The sequence below is a fragment of the Piliocolobus tephrosceles genome, chromosome 1 (genome assembly GCF_002776525.5).
Source record: "Piliocolobus tephrosceles isolate RC106 chromosome 1, ASM277652v3, whole genome shotgun sequence".
NCBI classification, from domain to species: domain Eukaryota; kingdom Metazoa; phylum Chordata; class Mammalia; order Primates; family Cercopithecidae; genus Piliocolobus; species Piliocolobus tephrosceles.
This window is the reverse complement of record NC_045434.1, coordinates 42947222-42975085: the sequence shown is the minus strand read 5'-3', so window position 1 is coordinate 42975085 and position 27864 is coordinate 42947222. Positions and strand designations below refer to the sequence as shown.

Sequence of the window (27864 nt, the reverse complement as noted above, 5' to 3'; positions counted from 1 at the left end):
CAAGGCTCAGGAGTTTATTCAGCCTTGGCTGTCAGTCTGCTGAGTAGTTAAATAAAATGTCAAATTAGTTGGGTTTTGTTACAGGCATTTTTTAAAAATGATCTCTAAGACAATGTCCTAAAAACTTACTTGATTTTAAAAGTTCTTGAATTATTTTTAAACAGTGCTGTAGATTATATGAAATAAAAATTTTGCAATTCATAATAATGAATTGAATGATACATTGAAATATAAAAGGGCTTCTGCTAACTCAGATCTTTAGTTTGTTGAGATTTTAGTTAGGAAAAAGTAAATTTTTATGTCGGAGTGAGTATATTTTATATATTCTAGTAATAAATTAAAACATGAATGTACTTAGAACTTTGCTCATTGAGATGTATAGTATATCATAACTAATGTAGATGTTACAGTAGTAGAATCTGATGTGACCGTGTGTCAATTAAGTGCATAAATGTTTTTTTAAATGTTTGATTATAATAATATAATCACCTGGTTACTTCTTTAGGCGTAAAAGATCAACTAACTAAAGAAAATGAGGAGCTTAAACAAAGGAATGGAGCCTTAGATCAGCAGAAAGACGAATTGGATGTTCGTATTACTGCTCTAAAGTCCCAATATGAAGGTCGAATTAGTCGCTTGGAAAGAGAACTCAGGGAGCATCAAGAGAGACACCTTGAGCAGAGAGATGAGCCTCAAGAACCTTCTAATAAGGTGATTAGCTAATTCTGCTTAAGTAACAAATTGTTCTTCTTTGTACACTTTACTTGAAAGTGCCTGGTGACATAGGAGCCTTTGTCAGAGTGAATTTTGGCTAAAATTCAACGTGTGCAGAGAGAATTAACAATAGTGAAATATTTTTTATAGCATTTTTAGTGGACTCTTGTGGGCTAGGAACAACAATCAAGAGCTTTCTCTTTATAGGTCCCTGAACAGCAGAGACAGATCACGTTGAAAACAACTCCAGCTTCTGGTGAAAGAGGAATGTGAGTTTTAGTTATTTCATAGTCTGTTATTTTTATTTTAAAGCTCGGGGAATATCTAGTGATCGTTCTGTTTAGGAAACAGAAATCTGTGTATTCTGTTGTAAAAACATACACTAAAGAGTTATTTTCTCTGCAAAACTGTATCATATGTTTGCCAACTTGTTTTCAGCATACTTTCAGTCCTATCAGATGAAGCTTTGTGACAGAGAAAACATCTCTCATCTTTTAGTTTATAGTTGGTTTCTAAGGCTGCTACTGATTTTCCCCGTGATATTACATGATGACAGATATAAAATGCTGGGCTGAGACTTGGGTTCACCAATTCAACAGCTGGATACATTCTGCATTGTCAGGATGCACCACGCTGGAGCATTCTCTGTATAGTTTTTAACGCTTAAATTCAAAACAGCTTTAATAAGGCTCTGAAATATTTAGTGAACAAAAAAATAGAGACCTGTACTCACTGTGTTTTAATAAAAGTATTTGTGTAATAATTTGTTATTAATTATTCTTGCATTTTCTCCTCTATTAGTGCCAGCACATCAGACCCACCAACAGCCAATATCAAGCCAACTCCTGTTGTGTCTACTCCAAGTAAAGTGACAGCTGCAGCTTTGGCTGGAAATAAGTCAACACCCAGGGCTAGTATCCGCCCAATGGTTACACCTGCAACTGTTACAAATCCCACTACTACCCCAACAGCTACAGTGATGCCCACTACACAAGTGGAATCACAGGAAGGTTAGTAAAATAATACAGATCTGATTAGACTGATTGCTTATTTAGATTTATTATGAGAAGATGACAGTAATTTCAAAGATAAATGAAGCATCCAGTACAGCTGAAGTCAGCATCATTATAAAAATGGGTGTTTAATATTTGAAGTACATACTTCTAGGACCAAAATTTTCACTTGTAATGACAAAGAATATATGAAATCCACTTTGGAAAATCATACTGAATTACTGGCTCAACCCAACATTGCTTTCTCACTGAACCTGACCATTTCATTGCTTTCTTCAATTTTTTCCCATGACACTCTGTTACTCATTACAGCAATTACAACTTTGTATTTTATTCTGTGGTATACATGCTTTTTTACTCCACTACTGTGAGCTCCTCAAGGGCAAAAATCTTGGCTTCTTATTGTTTAATCCCTTTACCAAACTCCACAGTAGGTGTTCAGTAAAACTTTGCTACCTGCATATTTCCTTATATTCTTATCTTGATAAATGTTAGAATTCAGTAAGTTATTCAAGTGTATCTGTGCTATGAAAATACAGAATGTTTTATTTCAACTACATCCAATAAACTAAATATGTTACTAATTATATTTACTATCTGCTATATCAATTAAAAACAAAATGATGCTTAATGAAAAATTCTAATTTTACTTTGAGCTTAATTTCATTAATTTTATTCAACAGTAATTTAAGTGAATAGATGCAAAATCAGTTTCAGATACTTATTTATTGAATTCAGCCAACATTTTATTACATGCTACCGTATCAATTACATAGGGAATTTAAAAATCCGTAATACATTACCTTTACCCACATTGTATTTGTCTACTAAGTGCCAAGAGAATCCTTGTGAAAGGTGACATTTACCGCAGAATAGGGAAAGATAATTTCAGCTTTGATGAAAGTAGAAGGTTTATATTCAGCATTATAATTATTTTTTCAGCTATGCAGTCAGAAGGGCCTGTGGAACATGTTCCAGTTTTTGGAAGCACAAGTGGATCCGTTCGTTCTACTAGTCCTAATGTCCAGCCTTCTATCTCTCAACCTATTTTAACTGTTCAGCAACAAACACAGGCTACAGCTTTTGTGCAACCCACTCAACAGAGTCATCCTCAGATTGAGCCTGTCAATCAGGAGTTATCTTCAAACATAGTAGAGGTTGTTCAGAGTTCACCAGTTGAGCGGCCTTCTACTTCCACAGCAGTATTTGGCACAGGTAAGATTAATTTTAAAATGAAGTCAGGTTAGACCTATGCATTTATAAATCTCGAGTATATCTTGAGTTATATATCTTTAGTATATCTTGAGTGTTCTTTGTACAAATGAAGTTAGAGTAAACCTATGCAATTATGATATCTTGGATATAATACATATCACAAGTATTCTTTGTGCATACTTGCTTTCTACCAGATATTAGAATGAATGAATATATTACTAACATTTTATTTCATGTTTACTGCTGAATATGACTGTTTTAGATCAGTTGTTTGTCATTAAGATGATTCTCCCCCTCCAGTTACTTTTTTTACTGGTTTTACCTATTAACACAAAACATATTGTATATAATTTAACGGAGGTCCTGAGGACTAAAAGACACCTAAGATAAGACTATATACTGATTTACATACAGTGTACATTTTTTCTTATTCAAGGAGTCATGAGTTTTGTAGAGGGTCCCATGTAAACTTTGTAAATAACAACATATTAGTACAATCTCAGTGAATCAGATATATTGTAAAAATTGGTTGGCTTTATTAAGCAAAGCATGGGTTGGTATAAAAACATTGACTCAGAGCGTAAGTTGCTCTTTGTTTACCCACAGCTTAGCAGAAACAAATTATGTTGATGCATTGATCTAGGAGTTGGTTGAGTGTGTTTTAGTAATCTGTACAATTAAATGTTTACTGTGTTCTCCTTTAGTTAAGTGACCATATTGGGTAAATTATCTTTATCTGAATTGAGTTATGATCATGCTCTAATTCAAGATTTATGTAATTTCAAAGTTTCAGCTACCCCCAGTTCTTCTTTGCCAAAGCGTACACGTGAAGAGGAAGAGGATAGCACCATAGAAGCATCAGACCAAGTCTCTGATGATACAGTGGAAATGCCTCTTCCAAAGAAGTTGAAAAGCGTTACACCCGTAGGAACTGAGGTGCATAAAGTTCTTTTTGTAGATTTTAACCTTTACCAGTAGAGTTAAGGTACTCTTTTCAGTTATAGCCTAGAGAAAATTAACCTTTCGGGACCAAAATGTATTATCTGGAAAACACTTTTATTGAACTTTCTACAAAGATTCCACTGACAACACAGGTATTGTTGCCAACAGTGTTTTATGTTCTTGCATATCTTTAATTTGTTTCTATTTCAATAAAAAAACACAGTTATAAAAACATAAATTGAATTTCATCTCAAAGCTTTTAAATATCATGGACATAAACTATTACCTGCTGTCTTTTTCTAAGATTAACCAAAATTGTATTCCTTTTTCTTGTTAAGATTAAATTGTAATGAAGCAGGTTTCAAGTCAAACATTAAGGCTACTAAATTAATTGTATTAGCATGTACTAATGTTCATAAACCTTGCTTTGTGTATACTGAGGAGGAATGTGATTATAATTTTTAAATAAAAATTTTTTTATTTTTCTATAGTTTCATAAAATTAAAGATTCAAAGGGTTTTTTCAAATGAGAGAACTAACAAAAACAGGTAACCCTTCATCTTCATCTACTACACTGATGTGGTTAATATATTAGTATATTATGATACAGGAAGAAGTTATGGCAGAAGAAAGTACTGATGGAGAGGTGGAGACTCAGGTATACAACCAGGATTCTCAAGATTCTATTGGAGAAGTAAGTAAAAACATACCTAAAGTAGCAAACTGTTGCTTTTCATGAATGAAATTAGCTTTAACAGATTGAAACATTATTTGGTCTTTTTTTTTTTTTTACTTGTTCTTACTATGTTTAATGAAATTAAATTAATCATTGCAGTCTGCTTTCTTTTACTCCTATGAGTATAGTGTACTGCTTTCTAAACTTATATTAAAGAAATGTTTTTGTTCATATATAGCACAGTTTTCCAGATTTTTTAGAGTTGTGAGCCAATATTTTTCACTATTTTAATTACATGGAATACAAGAGTGCTGGTTGCGTCTCGAGTTAATTCATTGCCCCATTTGCTGCTTCTCTCTTACTCCCCTGTATTATTTGCCTTACAGAATTAAAGTAATCCATAAGAGGAAATGCATTTATGCACCTCTTCATTTTTTGATCTCTCATTGAGTTTCCTCTAGAGCAGTTTTACTAGTGGAGAGAATATAGACCCTGAAGTTAGAAAGCATGAGGTGAGCTTTGTGACTGCAAAGCATGTCCTTAATTCCCTGCATTGTCTCATTTGTCAAAAAATACAATTTTTAGTACTGTAAAATACCTAAAGTAGTACCTGCCACATATTAGGCACTCAGGGTATTATTACTTTCCTTTCTTCCCTCTGTCCCACAAAATGAGAATTCATATTGTCCATCCAGAAGACCCCCCAGGGTGGCTAAATAGTGTTTAATAGAAAGGAGAGCTTTATTAGTGATATCATTTTGCTAATGAGGAAGAGATAGTCTCCAGCATGGACCAGAGGTGTTTTGTCTTCACACAGGGCAGGGACAGGTGTGGTTGTATGCCTCACAGGGTCCTTATTACACAGTAGAGTCATACATATTCAGCAGATTTGGGGAAAAAGCTATACATATTTATGAGGGGAACTGAGCATATGCACAGTAGGTAAACCTATATAATATACATCCTGTGTTCACTTTGGGGCAGGGTTTTAGCACTAAAATGAGCTGGAATCTGGCTCTTTATGTGAAGAGTGAACAAAAGGTGAATTACAGGACACAAAGACAGTTTGTGCACAGCCTCCTTAAGCAGGCTGAAACTAGCTTAAGGTGTCTGCTGCAGTTGTTTGCCAGTGCTCTCTACAGTCAGAGTTGTTGTAGTCTGGATTGTAAGTCAGAGATAGGAGTCTGATAACTTGCCTGATAGCTCCAGTTAGAGGAGTTTAGCAAAGGCGTATTTTTTTTAATTGTACATATGAATTTAGAAATTTGCCATGCCAGCCAGGCCCTGAACCCTTGACCTATGGGTAACTTTTGTTTCCTTTACCTTAGGGTTTGTCTTAGTTGACAAAATGGCATCTATTTTGGTCTCTCAGATCACAATATATGATAGTAATTAAATATCAATATTTAACACCGAACTCATTACTATATGTCAGATGTTGATCTAAGAAATTTTTATTTATTGACTAATTTAATCTTCATTATACCTCATAGTTACAGAAACTGATACCCAGATAAAGTAGTGTACTGAAGTTCACATAGCATTGGAACTCAGATTCAAACCCAGGCTGGGTAGTTTTCAACTGTCCTAAGCTTGAAACAGTACTTTTCTCTGGATAAACTTTCTGAATCATCTTATGCTATAATTATTTTATCCATGTAAAATTAAGGAATTATCTCAAGCTAACCATAAATAGCCATATCGCAAGTAAATTTTAGTTTCTTAGCTGCATTAATTTTGTAAGCTAATTTGACCAGCTTTCTTTGACTGAAAACACTAAACTAAATCTTCAGATGAATATGTAGTACAGGTCGAACATCCCTAATTTGAAAATTCAAAACTTTTTAGGTGCCAATGTGCAAGCCACATGTGTAATGTTCCACAGCTGACCTAATGTGAGGGGCCACAGTCAAAACAGTCAGAACTTCATTTTACACACAAAACTATTAAAATTACTGTGTCAAATTAACTTCAGGCTATGTGTAAGGTATATATGAAACATAAATGAATTTTGCATTTATGCTTGGATCTTATAGATATCTCTATGGATATGCAAATATTCCAAAATCCTAAAAAATCCAAAATCTGAAACACGTCTGGACCCAGGCATTTTAGATAAGTTATTCAGAGCATACTATAATTGATATCTTTTTCATCTATCCTCAGAGAGCATTGTTTCTGAAGAACATAATAATTTGAAATTAATAAGATGTGAATTTCTGCTTTCTTGTCAGACTTGGTTAAATTATACTGAAATCTTCTGCGAAAGCTTTTTCTCGAAATTGGCAAAATTAATACCATTTGGATTTTTATTCCACCCTTCTAGCATTGTCTACTGAATGTGTAACAGTTTATTTTTCTGATTTTCTGACAGTGAAGCAGATGTTCTTTACAAGTGATGCTTTTTCTGAAATAAGCATGTCACTTTGAGGCACTTTTTAAATTAAATCATGACTTACTCATTTTTTCCATTATGGCATATGTAATTTTTTATGAATGTCTTAGTTTAAAAGATATTGTTGCTGGCTTATATGAAAAAATGGTTTTAGTGAGTGCTTAAGCCAAAGCGACATTTAACTTTTGATAGTAAATGTTATAAATGAAGTTAAAATAATAGTTTATTTCAGTAGTTAACAAAATAGAATTGTGGAAATAGATTGAGCAAGGAATTATCTAGTATCTGATAAATTTATTTTGGTGTGAAGGCTTGGAATAATTGGAGTTTTGGGGAGGGAAGAAGTTCTTTGTAAAAAGACAATGATAATAACTTATGTATTCAGTGCTTTTCTTTGTGAAAAGACAATGGTAATAGCTTATTTATTCAGTGCATTTCCAAATTAGTTCTAGTTTTGGAAAACCTTCTCTTAAAACATTGCAGACCCATGAGTTTGTTTTTTTTTTTTTCTGACTTTGGTCTGTAGCTGTATTGTACACTATCCACACTGGCCATTGAGCAACTGAAAAATGGCTGTCCAGATTGATATAAATATAAAATATACATCAGATTTTTGAAGACTTAGTAGAAATTTTAAAATGTGAAATATCTGGTTAATAATTTTTACATTGATTACATGTTGAAATAATATTTTGGATATATTGGTTAAGTATATTATTAAAATTGATTTCACCTTTTTTTTAAAGTGGCTACTAAAAAATTTAAAATTACATAACATATTTCTGTCTCACAGCACTGATATATGATATCATCACTAGTAGTAGTTTTGGATACATAAATATTTGTTTATTTTTTTTCTCTTTTTCTTCTTGGACTATTAACCAATAAGATTTATGATAATTCTTCTATAGGAAGACATTAAGGAAACTCAAAGGTTCATCTTCTTTCTTCAAAAATACTTGAAGTACCATTTTTAAAATTAAATGCAGCTGGCTGAGGTAGCTCACACCTGTAATCCGAGCACTTTGGGAGGCCAAGGTGGGCAGATCACTTGAAGTCAGGAGTTCGAGACCAGCCTGGCCAACATGGTGAAAACCCGTCTCTACTAAAAATACAAAAAATTAGCCAGACGTGGTGGGGGGTGCCCATAGTCCCAGCTACTCAAGATGCTGAGGCAGGAGAATTGCTTGAACCCAGCGGGGCGGAGGTTTCGGTGAGCTGAGGTTGCGCCATTGCACTCCAGCCGGGTGACAAGACCAAGACTCTGTCTCAAAAAAATAAATTAAATTAAATTAAATGCTGCTAGTCCATAAGTACTCATTATTCTTTACTTTGACCTATAATAATACCTCACATATAGTTTTAGGTACATTTATAGGGCTCTTAATTTTTTTCTTGCTTTTTTATTTTCAAAGGGAGTTACCCAGGGAGATTATACACCTATGGAAGACAGTGAAGAAACCTCTCAGTCTCTACAAATAGATCTGGGACCACTTCAATCAGATCAGCAAACAACAACTTCATCCCAGGATGGTCAAGGCAAAGGAGATGATGTCATTGTAATTGACAGTGATGATGAAGAAGAGGATGATGATGAAAATGATGGAGAACATGAGGTAAATTTGTTTTGAAATCATCTGGTGTTTTTAAACTATTGGATGAAAGTGCTCAAATCCTTGGGATACTAATGCATTGGCTGTAAATTCTGGTTCCCAGTCAGCTTAAGTAGATTATATTGTTTTTTTCTTCTATCTTAATTAGTTCAGAAATCAACATTTTATAATGAAAAGTAGTGTAGAGCCAGTGGTGGAAAGCCCGTTTTTAAAATTTTGTTTCATTTTGGTTTTTTGATGATTCGTGAGTCTTTTAGGATTTGTTCTCAATTAGACCTAATTTTAAGTCTTATTGGTAAGTGACTGTATGGCTTTAATTGTAAGTGCTATGGTTTCTGGAGATAAAAAGAAGAGACAAGAATTATTTTTGTTTCCTTTTGGACCCCATAATTCATTTTTGTTATTTTATTATATATAAAGTGTATTTTATGTATATAAGGTCAAATTGTGTATTTTATTTTGGGGTTTAAATCCTATATTGACAGCTTCTCATTTTAGATTAATAAAACAACATTTTTTAAAAGCTCCTGATATAGTGTAATTTTATCATTTTCTTCAGCTCCACCTGTTTAAATTTAGAATAAAGTGGACCACTTGACATTTTGCTGACACCTAAGGTCTATATTATCTCTGAACAATCTCATGCAAACAGTTAGAATTCAGAATTGATCATTATTATACTAATTCCAGCAAGTATCATAGTTGTGATATGTGGTGCTGCTGTCCTAATCCCATTACAACTCTCAGGACAATTCCTATCTTCTGACTAATGCGTCACTTAAATTTCTAAATGTGGTATCTAGATATGCAGAGCATGTGGGCCATATTCTAAACTTTTTTTTATACCTGGGGAACTTTCTACTAGGATTATGAAGAGGATGAGGAAGATGATGATGACGATGAAGATGACACAGGGATGGGAGACGAGGGTGAAGATAGTAATGAAGGAACTGGTAGTGCCGATGGCAATGATGGTTATGAAGCTGATGATGCTGAGGTAACTGGCTAGAATTTTGACCATTCATAGTTCTTTCTGAGAGCTTTCTTGAACTTGATGTTTTCCAAGGATATAGAAAGGCTTATGAAATTCACTAAAACCTTTGGGGGTTTCGTTCATTTGTTTTGTTTTTTGTTGTTGTTGTTATTAGTTATTTGTTTTTGTTGTGGTTTGGTTTGGTTAATTATTCTGTCCGGTTTTTTTAACGTACCTATTTTATTTGCGCATTATGTTATCACGTTTTGTTTTTAGGGTGGCGATGGGACTGATCCAGGTACAGAAACAGAAGAAAGTATGGGTGGAGGTGAAGGTAATCAGAGAGCTGCTGATTCTCAAAACATTGGTGAGATTTTTATTAGTCTTTTTTGAATTGAGTATCTCTGGTATTTTCTAAACTAGAATTGCGCTTAATTATAATATATAAATTTATTTAGCAAATTGGTAAGAAAGAGATTGGTCCCTGCTCTAGCTTTGTGACTGTTACGCTGTCATAAAAAGTCTACTATATTTATGATTGTTAGGTGCTGTCATTATACTCTTTTTCTGCCTCGTTGGACTGCTGTAAGATGCAAACATTTTGTAACCCTTACGGTATTGTAGATGCTGTATGCTGCCATTAAGAGGAAAAATTTAATTAGGGACTACTTGTAACAGCAATTCACAACCAGAGGAGGTCAGTCTAATCAAGCTGCATGCTTCAAGATTTGGGACTATTGGAGCATTGCAGTATGTTCTGGTTTTCCAATGAATAAAAGATTTTTGGATCAATGTAGCATATATTTTGTTAAATCTTGGAAAGGATAAGTCCTAGAGGTCCACTGAAAAGTTTTGGGCATTAAAAGAGTATGGAAGTTGTAGAAAATAATTTTATTTTGAAATGTGTATTAAAGGATTAGTGATTATCTGGATAATAGATAACTAACAACTGATATGAAGCCAAAATCATTAATGTTGACATAGTAAATAAAACCTTAGCTGTTTAGACTAATGGGAAAATATTGTATCTGGGTTTCTGTAGAGGCCTGGGTATTTAAAAGGGCAAGGTGTATTCTCATTTTAATAAACCAAGAACAGGCAAAAATTTAAACTTTTAAATTTTGTAAGAGAAAAATACATTAATGAATATTAAGCCATATAATAAGTAATACTATTCTTACTTTTAAAGGGAGATGAGAAATTGATATACTTTGAACAACAATTTACATTTTATAAACAATTCGTAGATTAAGAAACATTTTTTGTGTATCACATAGTTGAAATATAGAGGGAACAATTTTTGCTGCTCTAGGCCAGCCTGCCTGCCTTCCCTCCCTCCCTCCCTCCTTCCCTCCTTCCTTTCTTGCTTCCTTCCTTCCTTCTCTCCTTCCTTCCTTCCCTCCCTCCTTTCTTCCCTCCTTCCTTCCTTTTCCTATTTTTTTTATTTTTATTTTTGCAACCAAGCAAAAATAGGCCTAGTGGCCCAAATAAAATTAATGGATGGATTTGAGTACATTTCAAGCAACTACACTTGTATTGAATTGTTTAATTCTTATAGTAAACTTAATAAGGTTTAGGTACCAATGAAAAATCTGAATCACAGAAGTAAAGTCACTTGAGGTGTCACATAGCTTACTAAGTAGCTAAGTAGCTTAAGTATTAGAGCAAAGATCTGAATCTAGACCTCAGACTTTTAAACTACGAAATTCTGTGGCATCCTGTTCAACTTTTCATAGTAGAAGATGGCTTCTTTTGTTGCTACAGTGTATGTAGAAGAATACCCAGACATTTGAGAGACATTTGTGAAAATTCAAAATTCGGGGAAACCAAAAGATTAAAATGTAGTTGTAAGGCTTTTCCTCTGTCTTTATCCTGTTTGTTATACTGATTCTCTAGTAGTCTAACCTTTAGGCAACTTGCCTACTTTATTCAAAATTATATAACTCAAACTTATTAAATGTTAATTTTAGTTTTATTTTATTAAATGTTTACTTTAATTTTAATTTGTTAGATGTTTACCATGTGTTGAGCTAAGGGCTTTATGTTCATTATCTGAACTCTTTAGAAAAACCATTTTAGAAAGACCGTACTTGGAGGTTACATTTGCTCTATTAACCAACCAAAAAATAGACTCAAAGAGGTTAAGGGACATGCCCAAAGCCACACAGGTAATAAGTACAGATCCCATTATCTCTGGGTATAAAGCCCACATTTGTTTCCATCACGTCTCACTACTTTACTTCTGAAAATATTAGTGCGGTTAACATTCCTATTGGCAAGATTTATACTTCTAGGGATTGTCCAAGTTTTTTTGTCGTAAATTTAGCAGTTCAAAAGTAAATTTCTCTTTTCCTATAGGTGAAGGAAATACAGGTGCTGCAGAATCTTCCTTTTCTCAGGAGGTTTCTAGAGAACAACAGCCATCATCAGCATCTGAAAGACAGGCCCCTCGAGCACCTCAGTCACCTAGACGCCCACCACATCCACTTCCCCCAAGACTGACCATTCATGCTCCACCTCAGGAGTTGGGACCACCAGTTCAGGTATTAAAAGTACTGGTCATTATGAAAAATGAACTTGAAAAAATCTTGGCTTTTCTCCCTTTCCATTATGTGTTTTTCTCTCTCTCTCTCATGGTTTTTTAAATTAGCAATCCTATGAACTTTTTGGTATTTTGGCACATGTTTATAAAATTCTTTGAACTGAAACTAATCTCTGAGGGATGTTTAGAAAGGCAAGCATTACTAAAAGTTGTGCATACATTGAAATGGTTATAGTCATAGCAAATAAAATTCTGTTTGTTATTTCTCAAGTGTGAAAAGAAAGATTTTCTTGGGTTTTAATTAAAGTACATTTTAGCAGCTCACCATTGTCTGATTTGAAGGTTTCTTTCTGTACAGTGCACGTATTTATAAAAGAGAAAGGAATTTCTGTCGTACTTAAGAATATTTTTTCTCATTTGTTGATAATCACATATTTTAACTTTTAAATTTAATGAAGGTATGTATGACCCCTTATATTTAGCATGTAGTAGGGTCGGTCATCTCTTAATCAAAAGCACTTGCAAAAAGAGTAGGAAAAGCACAAAGGTTCTGTTAATTTAGCCTAAGTTTTACCCTATAAAATAGTATGTGTAAACAGTGTCAAATATAGATTCTACTAAAATATCACTAGGAAAATAACTTCATGATGGGAAAATATCAAGTCTTAAAGGATCATGTATGGAGGCTGCAAAAATATATACAATCTATCCATTTAGAATTGTCTTAACTGGAAGACAGTTTAAAAGGCAATACTGCTGTTTGAACTCCAAAAGAATACTTGCTAACACTTCCAGCTAAGGAAATAGGAATTAAATTTGTTTACATGCAAGATGGTATTAGATCTGTTTTAATTTAAGTATTGGTTAATAATTGATCTGTTGGTTAATAGAATGATTTGTATTGGTTAATATAGACTGTAGTTAAAAATTTGTCATTGACTAAAAGTGATTTCTTGGCAGGTTTTCCTGGGAAAATGTCCTAATTACCTATCTGCTAACTATTTTGTTGGCAGCGTAATAAGCTGTATCTGTTGATATTTGGTGTTTGTTTCATTGCCTCATTTCTTAAAGCAAATGTAATACCTTTTTCTTGACATGCAGAGAATTCAGATGACCCGAAGGCAGTCTGTAGGACGTGGGCTTCAGTTGACTCCAGGAATAGGTGGCATGGTAGGTACTTACCCATTATGTAAAAGTAATTCATTTCTTCAGCAGATATTTATATAGTCCATATGTGTGGTGTTTTGCCTGTTAACTCTGTTTTCTATCTTTGTTTTAGCAACAGCATTTTTTTGATGATGAAGACAGAACAGTTCCAAGTACTCCAACTCTGGTGGTGCCACATCGTACTGATGGATTTGCTGAAGCAATTCAGTAAGTTAATGAAAGGGAAACATTTTGTAACTAATCAGACTTTTAGTCTTTCTCTGTTAGTTTGTTTATCGTTTGGTTAACTCATTATTTGTTGAGTCCCTCTCTACTGTGTACTAAGAAGTACTTGTGGTAGGTCAGTTGAGGGTGTATTGTTGGGGAAAATTATACAGAAGTCAATGACATACAGTTACTTCTACCAAGAATTTAAAGTAAAAGACAATATAAGAATCTTTAAGAACATGGCCTCTAGAGTCAGAATGCCTGTGTTTGAAATCTAACTCTACTGTTAACTAGTAGTAGCAAGTTCCTTAGGTTCTCTGTTCGTGAGCACCTTCATTTTAAAAATGGGAATAACAATAGAATAATTTCTATTGCATAAGTTGAAAGAATTAAGTGAATCAGTTAATTTGTGTTAACATGTTTAGGATATTACCTGACTCATAATAAATTGCTTTATAGTTGTTAAGTGTTGGTAATTACAATGATCATAATTTATAGTATTCTTGTGAAAGCTAAGCAAATGAGCAACTAACTAATGTAAACAATGTAGAAGGATAATAGAGAAATAAGCAGTAGGCTTTGTTAATACAAATGAAGAAGTAATTTATTTCAACAACTAAGGAGAAAGAATATGAGATGATTTAATGGGGATGATATTGAATTCAGTCTTGGGAAAGAATACTTAGCATTTATTGAGCATTTTCATGCATTAGTTTATTTAATCCTCATACCTTATGAGGGTAGATATTATTCATGTTGTCATCTTATAGTATACTGAAACACAGACATGTTAACAAATTTGCCAGAGGTCAGACAGCAACGAAGTAGCAGTTTTTAGTTTCAAACCAGTTAGTCTAGCTATAGGACCTGTGTTAAGTGTTATGCTATACCACTCCTCTTAAAGGGTTGAAAGGCTCTCCATGTGAAAGTATACACATTTATTTGTGGCTGAGGTATTAGTTGCATAACAGGATATATTCGAAGATCAGAACTTGCAAATTTCTACAAACTTGGGGAAAGGTTGATTGTTCTGTAGATGTGGTAACATGTGGCAGTTAGAACCAGTTTTAAACTTGCTCAGTTAGCCACAGTTTACCTTGGCTAACACATTTTTACAAGCCAACCAATCAATTTCAGCTCCCTCCTTCTGAAAGTCAGCACTCAGGAAGAGACTCACTCCAATAAACATGAAGAATGCTGAGTACCAGCAATCAACAGCATCTTCACTCAAATAAATGTCACTACTCCTGTGCCTCTAGAAGTCACCACTTCCTGAACTCCATGTTTCCTAAAGACATTAATAGCTCACTAGCTAACGAAAGATAGGCAGAGTTAAATAATGCTAAGTTTTATGTCCTGAATTATAGGCAGAAAAATAAATGATAGTGGTATTAGGATAAGGAAAAAAGCAAATTTTTAGCTATCTAATATTAGAATTTTCCTAAACCTTGGGAGCTAGCTAGTGAACTCTTAATAAGCTAGACAGGTGACTTGATTTTTCTATGACTAAATGAAAACTAAGATAAAACTTTGTCTCATGACTTCATTCTAACTGTTACGTTTCATGTTGAGTTTGTGTTGCTTTCAATATATCTATGTGAGGATATCTGAGACATTAAAGAAATGTGAGGCATAGTTCAGGAGAGCTGAAAATTATTTACATATAAGTCACAGGTTATTCATATTATTGCTAAATTCATTGACACCTGATAGTATAAAAGGATTCTTATAAGTAAGAAACCCTTTAAAATAAATAGACTTTATTTTCAATCTATTTCCTTCCCAGTTTGTTGGTGTTCATTCTTCCTTCTTCCTATATTCTTTTCACCATTGTGCTTTAAATAGGTTAACTTTAAATTTCATCTTAAATTAGTTTTTGTCCATTTAGTTCACCACAGGTTGCTGGTGTCCCTAGATTCCGGTTTGGGCCACCTGAAGATATGCCACAAACAAGTTCTAGTCACTCTGATCTTGGCCAGCTTGCTTCTCAAGGAGGTAAATAGTTAAACCTTTAGATCTCCTGGATTTGTAGGTATTTGGTAATAAACTATTGTGATGTGATTTAAGGGGGATAAAAGAGCAAATATAAATATTTTTAAAATTGATGTTGTTTGCTAATTTACTTTTTTAAATGCTGTAATATACTTATTAAGCACTGCCTTACATCTTACCTTTCCGACAAAGTTCTAATTTCTTTTAACATAAGGATTAGCTTTTACATTAGTATTTCTTCTGGCTCCTGGTGCAATGTCATACATGTAGTTTAAGTATTCAGGAATATGTGTTGAACCAATAAATATGGGTACTACTAGCCATTTTAAAGTTGTTGGAAGGAATGCAGCATGTTTTCTGTTTACAGTTTGATGCTTGTAACATTCCTAATTAAATGTCTGAGGCTAGTTATATTTTTTGTATTAACATTACTTGAAAAAACAAAAAATAAAAGATCAAAATATGTGGAATAAAATGGCCACTACATTAAGTAGTAGAATTAGCTAGTTTTCCACATGTGAATTATGCAATTTGTAGAATTGATTACCTTTTAATCCTCAGTTGGAATCCATATTACCCTCTTTATTTCTGGGAAGCTGTCTGGCACTTGGTAAATGAATAGAGAATGCATACTACTATTATAATAAGTTCAATCTTTAGCCCTCATAAAAGTCATATAACATCTGCTTGTTTAGCATATTAGTTCTAACACTGAAGGCCTCTTATATGAAATTGTAAGTTGACTTTATAAATTTAAAATGTTATGTGATGTTGTGACTTTGTATGTTAATACAACTTCCTAGACTTGGGCATCAGATCTAGGCTTAAATTGGAATGCCAACATTTACTAAACTTTGTAACCTTGGTAATTACTTTTGTTAATTACAAAGTAATTAACATCCGTAGTTGTATACTCAATAAAATTAGCTTGTATGAAACTCTTAACAGCATTTTAGCTAATGTTTTAAGGGCACTTTAGTGTTAGAAAGTTTAAAGGATGTCTTTAAATTGTATTTAAAATTTTGAGGCCAGGTACAGTGGCTCACACTTGTAATCCCAGAACTTTTGGAGGCCAAGGCAGGAGGATCATTTGAGGTCAAGAGTTCAGGTGCAGCCTTGACAACATAACAAGACTGACCCCTGTCTCTACAAAAATGAAAAATAATTAGCTGGGCCTGTGTTGGTAGCCCTAGCTCCTTGGGAGGCTGAGGTGAGAGGATCTCTTGAGCCCAGGAGTTTCAGGCTACAGTGAGCTGTGGTGGTTTCACTGCATTCTAACTTGAGTGACAGAACGAGACCCTGTCTCTAAAATAAAATAAAATAAAATAAATAAAAGTTTGAGAGATGGATTTTTGCTTGATGGAATAATTAAATTGTGGTCTTTAGTAAAGTTGCGTATCTCCAATAATTAATATTTTTCTTTCAGATCCCTGGCTTGTTGACAATTGTATGTTTTTTTCAGTCATTAATATTCAGAATTGTCTTTAGGTTTAGGAATGTACGAAACACCCCTGTTCCTAGCTCATGAAGAAGAGTCAGGTGGCCGAAGTGTTCCCACTACTCCACTGCAAGTAGCAGCCCCAGGTAGGGATCAAAGGCAGATAATAGGTTCTGTTTTACTGGTAAAATGAAAACCTGTGAAATATATTCTGGCTAAAAACTTGATAAACCACAAAGTTTAAAAGTTGTTTTTCTTGTCTTTTCTTTTTAAAGTGACTGTATTTACTGAGAGCACCACCTCTGATGCTTCGGAACATGCCTCTCAATCTGTTCCAATGGTGACTACATCCACTGGCACTTTATCTACAACAAATGAAACAGCAACAGGTGATGATGGAGATGAAGTCTTTGTGGAGGCAGAATCTGAAGGGTAAAAGTTTATTTTGTTGTTTTTGCTTGCTTTAGTCTCAGCAGACTTTTACTTTTGTTTTCCTTTAGGCAAGAAACAGTTGGCTAAGCCATTTTCTTTTTTTTTTTTTTTTTTTGAGACGGAGTCTCGCTCTGTCACCCAGGCTGGAGTGCAGTGGCGCAATCTCAGCTCACTGCAGCCTCCACCTCCCAGGTTCAAGCAGTTCTCTGCCTCAGCCTCCCAAGTAGCTGGGATTACAGGCGCCCAACACCACACCTGGCTAATTTTTGTAGTCATTTTATACTGAAGTTTTCAAATTACTTAAACTGGAGCAGATTCATGTTATTCTTGTACTGTCTCCCTCATTTGTTTCTTGAATGGAAGAGAGAAAGATGGATGTAGCCACTGAGCCAGGAATTTTACATACCCATAGCCTGTCTCATCTGGACTAGAGCCCATGGTTTAGCTACTGGCATACTAATTAATAGCGTGACTATTGTGAACTTTTTAGTACTGTGCTTTCCTAAAACGTTGTTTTGAAATTTATCAAAATCTGGACCATGTATTTCTTATGAGTGTCAAGAATGTGAACATCCTTGTCAAAAGGAAAAAGGAAACATAAGAAGAGGAAAATCATAAACTAAAATTGAAACATGTCATAGTGAGAAAAGGAATGAGGAAAAACCAACTTGAGCTCTCTTCCCCCCGCTCCTTTGAAAAATATGTGTGGTTACCAAATCAGTCTGTAATTTTTTGTTTAAGGGAGCTCTAGATTACTTATGTGATAAAATTGATTTAAAAGAGTGGATATAATTTAGGATAGACTGTAAGATCAGTTTCGTATTTTCTAATTAATTTTTCTTTTCCTTAGTATTAGTTCAGAAGCAGGCCTAGAAATTGATAGCCAGCAGGAAGAAGAGCCAGTTCAAGCATCTGATGAGTCAGATCTCCCCTCCACCAGCCAGGATCCTCCTTCTAGCTCATCTGTAGGTGAGTCCCTGCCCTTGACTGCAGTACAGCTTTTATGCATCAGACTTGTTTGTGAAAACACTGCTTTATTAGTAACAAATTAATAATCCTTTTTTCCTTTATTTTAAAATGCTTTATTTAAAAGAGAAATTTTATTATTAAAGGGAACTTGATTTATATTGAAATCATTATTCTAAGAATATTCTGGCATCAATAATAAGAAATATGGACATGGTGGATCCATCCCAAAAGAATAGCTCACTCATGTTTCATCTAGACTAATGATTGTCAACATGTTTTGTAGAGCTCTTGGGTCTTTTAGAGGTGCTACAGGGGTTGTAGTGGATGGGTATACTGGGAGGGAGGCTAAGGAGTGCTAGGGCACTCCAGGCCTCTTGACTCTGAACCACAACAGCTCCATTTTTATTTGTTCTACATATTGGGGTTCTATATGAGATTTGATGTGGAGAGTTAAGGGGTAAGAGCTCTGCTGCTTAAAAAAATTGTTTGAAATTTACTGATGTAAATAGTTTCAGAATTTGGCTTTTCAAATTTTTGAAGTTAATTTTGAAAAAAAGATATGTATTCCTGTAATAGAAGTTATTTTTTAGAATAACAGTTAGCATGTACTGAACACTTAACTGTGTATCATGCGGTATTCTGAGCCCTTTACTTATATTTATTTATATGATTCTCACAACTCAATGTGGTAGATATTCATCCACATTTTATAGATGTAGAAGCTGAGGCACAGAAAGGGTGAATAACCTCTTCAAAGTCAAATAGCTAATAAGTAATGGACAAGCAACAATTACACTGAAGAAGTCTGGCTCCACAGACTCCACTCTTAAACAATACAGTGTAGTAGCTCATCTATCTCAAATTTTTAGACAGAGAATTACCTTTATTATTAAGGAAATACAGTACTTGGTCAACTCTGCCATGGAACCTTCAGATTTTAGGGCAGACCTGCTCAGTTATTTATTACTTTTTTAAATCACAGAACTTTGCTATCCCAAGATCTCTTCCCCTGCTTCTCAGCTGCTTTGATGTGACACATCAACCTATTGGCTAATATCCCTAATATCTACTGTTTCTTATCTGGTAACTTTACATTTCTATATGTTATGCAGTATGGATACTCATAACTAATCTTGCAATCAGGATTTTAAATAATGTATGTACATTACAGGACCATTTCATACACAGTAAAGCTCAAAAAATTTGTAACTATCATATTCATGATTACTGAGGTTTTGTGCCCCCAGTTATATTTTGATGTGCCATAAAAATTGGCTTTCCTCAACACAATTGGCACTTGTTATATCTTATCAGAGCTTGTATGAGAAAATATGATGGTTGTTCCCTTTAAAGTATAATATGAAATTACGATGTCTTTAAATTTATTTGATAATGTAAAACTGGACTTCCCCCATCTGAGTATTCATTTGGTCAACAAATATTTGACAATGTAGCAGGCAGTTTCATAGGAAGCATCACTAAAAGAAGGCGACATTTAAGTGAAGATCTGAAAGAAGAAAGGGATCAAAGCTGTGCAGTTACTTAATGAAGAGCGTACTAGATCAAAGAAAATATTAATAGATGCCAAGTCCATAAGGCAGCAGTGTGTCTGCTTGTGTTCAGGGTCAACAAGGAGGCCACTGTGGCTGAAGCACAGTGAATGAGAACAGAGACTAGCAGGAGATATGTTAGAGGTGGGAGAAGATAGATGGAGTAGATCATTGTAATTGCCTTGGCTGTCATGGATACTGGAAGCTACTGGAGGGCTTCACACAGAATAATGACACGACACGATCTCATCAGTTTGGCTGCTGTGTACTGAAGAGATTGAAAATGAATAATGGACAGAAACAAGGAGAAACTTTGGAGGCTACTGCAGTAATTCAGGAAAAGATAGTGATGGCTTAGGTGAGATGGTAGAGTTAGGGTTGTGAGAAGTTGTCAGATTTGGGATATATATTTAAATTTGACCATTCAGGATTTGCTAATGATTGCATTTGGGATGTCTGAAAAAGAAGAATCAGATATAATTTGTGTTCTATTGTAGGTGGTTTGCTGAGGGACTTGATACTTTGTTTTCTGTTGTATTTCTTAGCACCTGGTACTATGTTTGATACATGGATAGTCAACAAGTAAATATTTATAAGTGAATAAATGAAAAAAGTCAGGCACTTCTGGGTTTTGTTGTTGTTGTTGTTGTTTTTGAGACAGGGCCTCGGTCTACCTGGTTTTTTGGGGTTTTTTTTGAGGCAGGATCTCACCTGTCTCCCAGGCTGGAGTACAGTTAGCTTGATCATGGCTCACTGCAGCCTCAACCTCACCCGAGCTCAAGTGATCCTCTAGCCTCAGCCTCCTGAGTAACTGGGACTGTAGGCATGTTCCACCATGCCCAGCTAATTGTTTTATAATTTTGTAGAAACAGGGTCTCGCTGTGTTGCCCAGGCTGGTCTCGGACTCCTGAGCTCGTGATCCTCCCACCTTAGCCTCCCAAAGTGCTGCTTTTTTTGTTGTTTAACCATTTACCCTTTTTTGGTTTGTTAAATTTTCCTCATTGTTTGAAAAAAAGAAAACAAATGGACAAGTCTGCATCTTATTCATTCATTCTTTTAGTAATTAGTTTGTATCATTATAAATGCTTTCTCATTTTTTCACTTGCTTTTGTTTTATCTTAATGTTTTTTGTAGATACAAGTAGTAGTCAACCAAAGCCTTTCAGACGAGTAAGACTTCAGACAACATTGAGACAAGGTGTCCGTGGTCGTCAGTTTAACAGACAGAGAGGTGAATTTCTGACATAACTGGATTACATGATAGAACGTGGAATAGTAATAAATGGAACAAGTTTTCTAATCCTTAAGCCTCCAATTTATTTTTTTTCATGTTCCAAAGTTTTATTAAATAATTACATGTTGAACAGGTAATATTTACCAGTCTGTAAACTTCATGTAGACAGATTTGTATACCTTAGGTATACAATAACTATAATGCTTATATTTTATATTTATTGATTTCTTCCTTAAATCCAAATTAAGATTTGGAAAATATGAAGTGTTATAGTGTTATATTCATTTGTTGTATCTCTACATCTCTACCTATTGCCATTATCTTGTTTTTTTTTTATATACAACAGATAAAGCTTTGTGATTATGTTTTAGCTAGTAAAAGTGTAAAATTTTAATATTTCCATGTTTTCCAATATAACTTTTAGATCGTACTTATGTCACAAAAATATTAATATGCTTGTAATAATTTCCATTGAAGTTGTAGAATACCCAACAGTTTTATATCCATAATGCCTAGATATTTTTTATAATGAAGTAGAGTAAGTGAATACACTAGTTTTGAATTCTTAAAAGATATATTCAATTTGATTCTTTTTTTTTTTTTTCTTTTACAGGTGTGAGCCATGCAATGGGAGGGAGAGGAGGAATAAATAGAGGAAATATTAATTAATTGGTCTGTAAACAATAACAACTGTGAATAAGATTTTCAAATCTGTTTTAGTGTAATGATTGTCAAGTTTAAAAACATTTTTATATATAAACTGGTATACTCATGTCAATATTCTTTATTAATAAAATGTTTTTCAGTGTCAAAATGTATTATTCTTTTCTTCATTAGTTGACTCCTCCTTTGCTCATCAGTCTAAGGACAGTTGTACCAGACTTTGGATAAAGTCTGCCCAGAACGAGTAGTAATTGCTCTTGCTGTTCTACTAGGCACATCAATGTTATAGTATTGATCTAAATGGAAGAGAGAACTTTTTTTTAGTTAAAAGAAAACAATGCCCAAACTAAAAAATAACTTATATTGACTATTATGCTCAAAGATAATGTTTATCATTTTAATAGAGATGTTTTTACTAATTAATTTGAACTTTATAACAGAAAGAAAAACAACTGCCTAGACTTTTCAACCTTTCAGCTTTTTTGAAGTTTCAAAAGATTGACATTTCTCCATCTTTTTGTAAAATCAAGTTCAACTCTCGTTTATGAAATAAGCATTAAAGAGTAACCAAGTTTGAAAAATAATTTACTTGGGTTTATTCTTTTTAAAAAAATACATGCCAGTGTCATTCATATTATGGAATTACAGGCAAAATAACTTAGATTTCTGGGCATTTCAAAGAAAAGCATCCTGAGTAACACAATTTAATTAATAAAGTTAGTTTCTCAGGCACTTCTTTCTGATCTTATAGACTCTGCAATGATGCAAATCAGTATAACCTTGTGCCAAACAAGGTATCTGTTAAATGCCACAAATGATAGAAGTAAAATATTATCGTCAGTAGCAATTTTACTCTAGTAATTGGATGTTTTATCGTAATCTCATGAAGGTTAGAGCAGAATCGAATTGCAGTGCCATTCATTTTAATTGAAATTAAAGCAAAAGTCTTCACTCTTTTCCACAGCAATTAGAATAAGTATCGTAGTGTAACTTCTCACATTCAGTCATCATTGCAGCCAGCATTTTTACTTTATCTTCATTATTTTCACAAATGATATCACCTCCTTGGGAAACTATTAGTTAATAACTTACCTTTAGAAAAGGCATAGTAATCATAGCCATCAGGTTTTCTGATGTTGGGCAGTGATATAGCTGAGGTAACCACATTTGGAAGTCCTCTCCACAGTGTACTCACTTTAACTTCATTATGAAGGAAACCTGTAGATGACATGTTTAATAAAAGATACCAGATTAAAAGGCAATGTACTATCTTGGGAAGAGCCAGACAGATCTGAGTTTTAATCTCAGTTTTTGCCCTCTGATGTAGAACTATTGAAGGTTATAGATTGGTATATAAAAATAGTTCTTGGTAAGAAGTACTTGATAAATAGTATTGGTTATAACTGACAAACCTGAACAAACTGCTTTCCTTACCCACAAGGAAAAAGAAAGTATTGGTCTTTGGTTATTCACTAAAGCAAGTGGATGAGTTTTTCATCAGTAAGCTTAAATTATTAGGACTTTGATCAGTATCTATATTTCATAAGCCTTACTGTATAAGAAACTGTATCACATCTACTTATGTTTAAGGATTTTTTTAACAGAATAAAAATGTTACCCTTGTCTTGATAAGCCAGTCTGACGGGTGAATAGTGAATTCTGATGGTGTGTGTTAGAGAAGGTCCTATAGCACGTTCAAAGCGACGTCTCCTAACTTGTGTCGTTTCTCCATACACTGGATAATTTAGAGCAGGCCTTCTTCCAGGGCACTTCTGTACAGGTTCCTGTTTATAAATATACTGCTGAATACTGCCACCTGTTATGTGTTAGAATATCACATGGAAAATGAAAATTTTAATCCCCTCAGAAAAGATGGAAAACAATTTTTACAATGTATAGGAAAAAATTTTGTTTCATTTTTCATATAATATGTCGATATTAATGGCTATTAGTCAAGGGTATTGTAAAAATAATTATTAAACCCTGAAATACTTGTTGAATGAATAGATACAGCCAATTACAAGGTTATGTATTTAATTTCAATTGAAAGTGACAAGTGCTCACGTTGGCAGCACATATACTAAAATTGGAATGATACAGAGATTAGCATGGCCCCTGTGCAAGGATGACATGCACATTTGTGAAGCGAAAGTAGATGACATTCTATCAGTGACCTGAAAACTCAAATGAATTGTGATTTGCCTGTGAAGAAATCTAAATAAAAATTGAGGGCAATAAGAATACTACCTTCCATTTTTATTTTTGTCACTGAAAATATTTGATTCTAGCCATTAAAGATATCTTTTGACAGTAAACTTAATAATAACATGCTGAGTGTAATTCTTTAAAAGTTTTGTAATCTTGTCAATTATGTAGCACATACCTCTCTTGAAAAAATACACAGATTCAGGCCGGTTCTTGTATTTAGCTATTGAAAGCGCTGCCACTATTTGTCCAGTTAGTCCTCCAAATCCTTTGAAAATTGGTTTTGGATACCCTGCATCTTTTATATCATTGGTAAAACGCCAGTACTGAGAATCCTGATAATTTAAAAGAAAATTATGTTATCAGCTTTGGGAAAAAAGATTAGGAACTCATTTCTGGATTTAAGTATACATGTTAACTTAGTTGAATGGTTGAATTGTGACCATTAATGTTATCAAACTGTTGCTTATGATTAAATTTTGATGATAGTTTAAAGTGCTGACACTTACATTGGAGGTTAAGGCGATATACGTTGTAATAAACAATGCATTTACAAATTATAATTAAATTTCTCTCACAAAGATAATTGTGTTACCTTAAAGAAGAAAGTTTTTCCTTCACAGTTGCACCTAGTAAAAACAGTATCAATGGGGGAAGGAATACCCCAGACTTCAGTAATTCTGCGAGCTGGAGATGGTGGACTGAATGGACTTAGCATCCAGAAATAATGACCTAAAATTTAAGGAAAGACATCAGCCTACAAGCTGAATACTAAACCTATCACAAAAGAAACCAAAATGGAAAAAAAAAAAAAAAATGTAGTTTTCTTATGCATTGTATGACTGGAAGTTTAGTCAGATCCAAAAGGTAGTGTTTGAACATTTCTGAGAGCAGGTATTTCCCAAGTCCAAAATTTAGCATAAACTTTGAGATATTTTAGTTTTCTAGTTTCTCTAGAAAGAACTATTGGTTAGGCCAGGTGCAGTGGCTCACACCTGTAATCCAGCACTTTGGGAGGTCAAGGTGGGTAGATGGCTGGGCCCAGGAGTTTGAGACCAGTGTGGGCACCATGACAAAACCCTGTCTTCACAAAAAAAAAAAAAAAAAAAAAATACAAGAATTAGCCAGGTATGGTGGTGCACACCTGTAGTCCCAGCTACTCAGGTGGCTGAGACGGGAGGATCTCTTGGGCCCAGGAGATTGAGCCTGCATTGAGCCGTGATTGTGCTACTCTACTCCAGCCTTCGTGACAGAGGGAGACACTGTCTCAGAAAAGCCTTTTGGCTTTGTGACTTACAGTTACTCTTTAGTTCTCAATTTCTTTATCTCTTAGAACTAAGGAATTATAATTTAATGACTAACATCTCTTTAGCCTCTACTATACAAAAAGGGATTATTTTCAGATTTAATCTAAATATGTGTTAAGACTGACTAGCAGAGAGTACAGCAGAGAATTAACATGAAATAACTTTTCTTCTGTTACCCTCCGACAGAGAGTGTAACACTTGAACACATCACAATTGAGATGTTATTTTCAAATAAAGCAGCAAATATGCATGCTGGTGTCATTTCATTTGGTATGAAATTAAAATTTTAACAACTGCCCAAAAAAAAATTTTTTTTTGAACTACCTTTTTAATCTTAACAGTAGGAAAAAAAACCTCAGTAATATCAGTTCAGGGTCTTGGTTTTGTTTTGTTACTTTGTCTAGTTTTCTTAATCCAATATTTCCATTATTACTCTCAGATTCTCCTGTGAGGTATGTTTATCAATCAGATTCCCCTCCAGAAAACAACCCAAACTAGCACTCTTCCATGGCTTTGGTTCTCATAAATGCCAAAACAGAATGATGAGAAGAAAAATAAATGTGAACATAGCTCACCTCGGAATGCAACTAATGTCCCATTGCGCAAAGTAGTCAGTCCATCTACTGGCCTACCATTGCATATATCGGTCTCATCTAAACAAATTAACAAAAACAAAACAAATATAGAACAGAATGAGAAAAGTGTGTGTGTTTTTTCAAGTCTTTCCACAGGGTTCTATTTCCTGTTTACCTTTTCTAAGATCTTGAAGAACAGAGTTTGACGTGTTTGCATAGTTATATACTTGATAATTCCATTTTACTTAAAGATGATACTCTTCAAAAGTATTACATGAAATAAATTATTATGAATTGGAATGGGCCAGGTTACCTAGATTTTCATGTAAACTAGACATTTATTGGATGTATGAACTCAATGTGAAATTGCATCTTTCAGTTCTGATTGCCCTCCCTTTGGGTTGGTTTGGAAAATGATACTACAGATTTTTGCTTTGCATTGTACTTTTAAGAATAGACTCCCAACTAAATTTTTTTGACATTCAATGTACCATCACTGCTGCTCACAGACACACACATGCTAAATTCCCAACCCTAAATTATTAATTTTCTAGAGAATGCATAAGCTTACTATATGCCTCTGCTTACCTACAGGGAAGCTGTAAAACTTCACAAGTTAATCAGGTCAGGTAATACATCTCAGTCGAGTGATACTAAACTAAGGCATTCTGGTTCATATAGATGTAAACTAACATTACCAGCTTTAAAAATGAAAATAACTGATTCTTAATACCGGAAAGCATGGGATTGATGATAATGCCTTGATTGGGTACTCTCAGTGAGTAATCCATGCCGGGAATAACTATAGGTGTGAACACATGGGGCCTGGGAAGCATGTGAGGTGTTTCTCCTTCAGCACCACCTGCATCTTCATTCTTTGGATTTACTTCAACTAGTTTGGAGTTTGGAGTTTGGTTAGGTCTGGTGGTGGTTTGGAACATGGCTTCTGCTACTCTTGAGGTAGGGTTCAATTCTGGCATTGTTGATGTCATCTTGGGGGGAGTTGGTGTCGTCTTTGGTTTTCTCGCTCTAGGTGTTGTTTTTGGCTTTTTGGTAGAAGTGGGCTTTTTGGGTGCTTTGGTTGGCTTTTGAGGTTTAGCAGTTGTCGCCTTAGAATTAGTAGCTCTATCTTTTGGTTTAGCTGTTTCTTCAGGTTTGTTCATGATCTCAGTTGTAGTAATTGTCTTTTTTGTTGTAGTAGTTACTTCGGGTGCAAGAGTAGTTGTTTTAAGAGTAGTAATTTTGAATGGTGTGGTATCTTGAGTTGTGGTCGATGTTACTTGTGTGGTTGTAGTTGTTATTTTGGATTCGGTAGTTTTTTCTGTTGTAGTTGCTATCTCTTTTGTCATCTTAGGTGCAACAGTTGTAGTTTCAGTTGTAGTACGTGTGTCTCTTTCTGTTGTCCTGTCTTTAGCTATTGTAGTCATTTCAGGTTTAGTCACTGCAGGAGTCTTAGTTGTAGGTACAGCAGGTTTCTTGGGACTTTTTTCAAGAACCTTTGGTGTGGGTTCTGCAGAAAGCTCAGGAGTTGATTCATCAGGGCTTTTGTGGCTAGTGGGAGGCTCCATGGTGGTAGTTGGAGTAGAGGCCTCTGAAGTGGTTGCAGGAGGTGTCTCAGGAGTAGTTGGAGCAGGCTTCTTGGGGGTAGTGGGTGCAGGCTCCTTAGGGGTAGTTGGAGCGGGCTTGTCAGAGGTGGTGAGTGTGGGCTTCTTGGTGGTGGTGGGTGCAAGCTCCTTGAGGGCAGGCTTCTTGGGAGTAGTGGGTACAGGTTCCTTGAGGGTAGTTGGAGCAGTCCCCTTAGGGGTAGTTGGAGCAATCTCCTTAGGGGTAGTTGGAGCAGTTTTTGGAGCAGGCTCCTTAGGGGTGGTGGGAGCCAGTGCCTTGGGAGTGGTGGGAGCGGGTTCCTCAGGGGTAGTGGGAGCGGGTTCTGCAGGGGTGGTGGGAGCGGGCTCCTCAGGGGTGGTGGGTACGAGCTCCTCAGGGATGGTGGGTGTGAGCTCCTTGGGAGTGGTGGGTGCAGGCTTCTTGGTGGTGGTGGGTGTG

The 27864-nt window shown here is 34.7% G+C and overlaps 2 protein-coding genes and 1 non-coding gene across 3 annotated transcripts in view; 2 read left to right on the top strand and 1 right to left on the bottom strand.

The window, feature by feature from the left end:
• Positions 1 to 23366, top strand: part of TPR (translocated promoter region, nuclear basket protein) — a 64623-nt gene extending 41257 nt beyond the window's left edge. The window contains exons 35-52 of the mRNA XM_023203424.2: positions 506 to 711; positions 922 to 983; positions 1516 to 1724; positions 2670 to 2942; positions 3730 to 3878; positions 4495 to 4578; positions 8371 to 8571; positions 9434 to 9565; positions 9818 to 9908; positions 11900 to 12084; positions 13185 to 13253; positions 13363 to 13457; positions 15346 to 15452; positions 16938 to 17033; positions 17163 to 17319; positions 18170 to 18288; positions 20973 to 21068; positions 21685 to 23366. Coding sequence (XP_023059192.1) covers positions 506 to 711; positions 922 to 983; positions 1516 to 1724; positions 2670 to 2942; positions 3730 to 3878; positions 4495 to 4578; positions 8371 to 8571; positions 9434 to 9565; positions 9818 to 9908; positions 11900 to 12084; positions 13185 to 13253; positions 13363 to 13457; positions 15346 to 15452; positions 16938 to 17033; positions 17163 to 17319; positions 18170 to 18288; positions 20973 to 21068; positions 21685 to 21740 — 2387 coding nt within the window. The 3' untranslated portion in view covers positions 21741 to 23366. The remainder of the gene's footprint in view (positions 1 to 505; positions 712 to 921; positions 984 to 1515; positions 1725 to 2669; positions 2943 to 3729; positions 3879 to 4494; positions 4579 to 8370; positions 8572 to 9433; positions 9566 to 9817; positions 9909 to 11899; positions 12085 to 13184; positions 13254 to 13362; positions 13458 to 15345; positions 15453 to 16937; positions 17034 to 17162; positions 17320 to 18169; positions 18289 to 20972; positions 21069 to 21684) is intronic.
• PRG4 (proteoglycan 4) overlaps positions 21772 to 27864 on the bottom strand; it is a 16744-nt gene continuing 10651 nt past the window's right edge. The window contains 7 exon segments of the mRNA XM_023203425.2: positions 21772 to 22030; positions 22827 to 22952; positions 23353 to 23550; positions 24118 to 24274; positions 24535 to 24671; positions 25822 to 25899; positions 26555 to 27864. The exon segment at positions 26555 to 27864 is cut by the window's right edge and continues 10 nt beyond it. Coding sequence (XP_023059193.2) covers positions 21933 to 22030; positions 22827 to 22952; positions 23353 to 23550; positions 24118 to 24274; positions 24535 to 24671; positions 25822 to 25899; positions 26555 to 27864 — 2104 coding nt within the window. The 3' untranslated portion in view covers positions 21772 to 21932.
• On the top strand, positions 23791 to 23894 carry LOC111536974. Its single transcript, XR_002729875.1, has one exon. It is a non-coding gene; the product is annotated as a U6 spliceosomal RNA (small nuclear RNA).